Below are 908 nucleotides of genomic sequence, written 5' to 3' on the forward strand. Positions count from 1 at the left end.
CGATGTTTGACAGCTCGCAGTATCCCTACAATTGTTTCAATTACGACGCCGACGACTACCCGGCGGGCAGCTCGGACGAGGAGAAGCGGCTCACGCGGCCAGCGTACAGGTGACCGCAGGGCCGTGCCGGGGCCGCAGGGGTCGCGGGGGCCCTCCTCCGAGAGGAGGCCAAGACCAGCTCGGGCGCGGGAGGGCTCACTTCTCATCCGCACGTTGGGAGGTAGCCGAGAAGGTTCTCCAGCCTCCCCGGGGAAGCCCCAAGTGTGAAGGTGAGCTTCCCTGGTCTGCGCAGAGTTGCGCTGGGAGCTCCAGGGGGGCCCGACTCCAACAACCACCCCCGCCCCCAGCTCCCCGGTGCCCCGGGGAAGGGAGAGCGGAGTGGTCCCCGGGCGGCCCGGAGACTCCAGACGCAGACGCGCTCCCGGGGCCCTCCCCTGCCCCGGCCTGGCCTGAGCGCCGCTGTTTGCAGCTACATCGCACTGATCGCCATGGCCATTCAGCAGAGCCCGACGGGCAGGGTGACCCTGTCCGGCATCTACGACTTCATCATGCGCCGGTTCCCGTACTACCGCGCCAACCAGCGCGCCTGGCAGAACTCCATCCGCCACAACCTGTCCCTCAACAGCTGCTTCGTCAAGGTGAGGCCCCACCCCCGTGCGGCCCCTGAATGTCCCAGGCCTGTGGACCCCTGGACCAAGGCACCCCTGATTGGGCTGTGGGGGTGCATTTTGCAGCGGCGTGCGCTGCAAAGTTCACGCGTAGCCTTCGCCAGCTCCCCAGCGACGCGCCCACCCCCAGGGCGGGGCATCCTTCCGGGGCCGCCAGGGGCTCCCCAAGAGAGCGCGGTGGGTGGGGCGCCCCGGGAGCCCGCCGCGCGCTGAGCCCCTCGTCCGCACAGGTGCCGCGGA

At 69.8% G+C, this 908-nt stretch overlaps 1 protein-coding gene across 1 annotated transcript in view; it reads left to right on the forward strand.

Moving 5' to 3' along the window:
- The first annotated feature begins 2 nt into the window (after nucleotides 1–2).
- Nucleotides 3–908, forward strand: part of LOC104990978 (fork head domain-containing protein crocodile) — a 1,374-nt gene continuing 468 nt past the window's right edge. Inside the window, exons 1-3 of the mRNA XM_010843339.1 lie at nucleotides 3–109; nucleotides 470–638; nucleotides 799–845. Coding sequence (XP_010841641.1) covers nucleotides 3–109; nucleotides 470–638; nucleotides 799–845 — 323 coding nt within the window. The remainder of the gene's footprint in view (nucleotides 110–469; nucleotides 639–798; nucleotides 846–908) is intronic.

This window comes from Bison bison, unplaced genomic scaffold, assembly GCF_000754665.1.
Source record: "Bison bison bison isolate TAMUID 2011002044 unplaced genomic scaffold, Bison_UMD1.0 scf7180017847465, whole genome shotgun sequence".
In the NCBI taxonomy this organism is placed as follows: domain Eukaryota; kingdom Metazoa; phylum Chordata; class Mammalia; order Artiodactyla; family Bovidae; genus Bison; species Bison bison.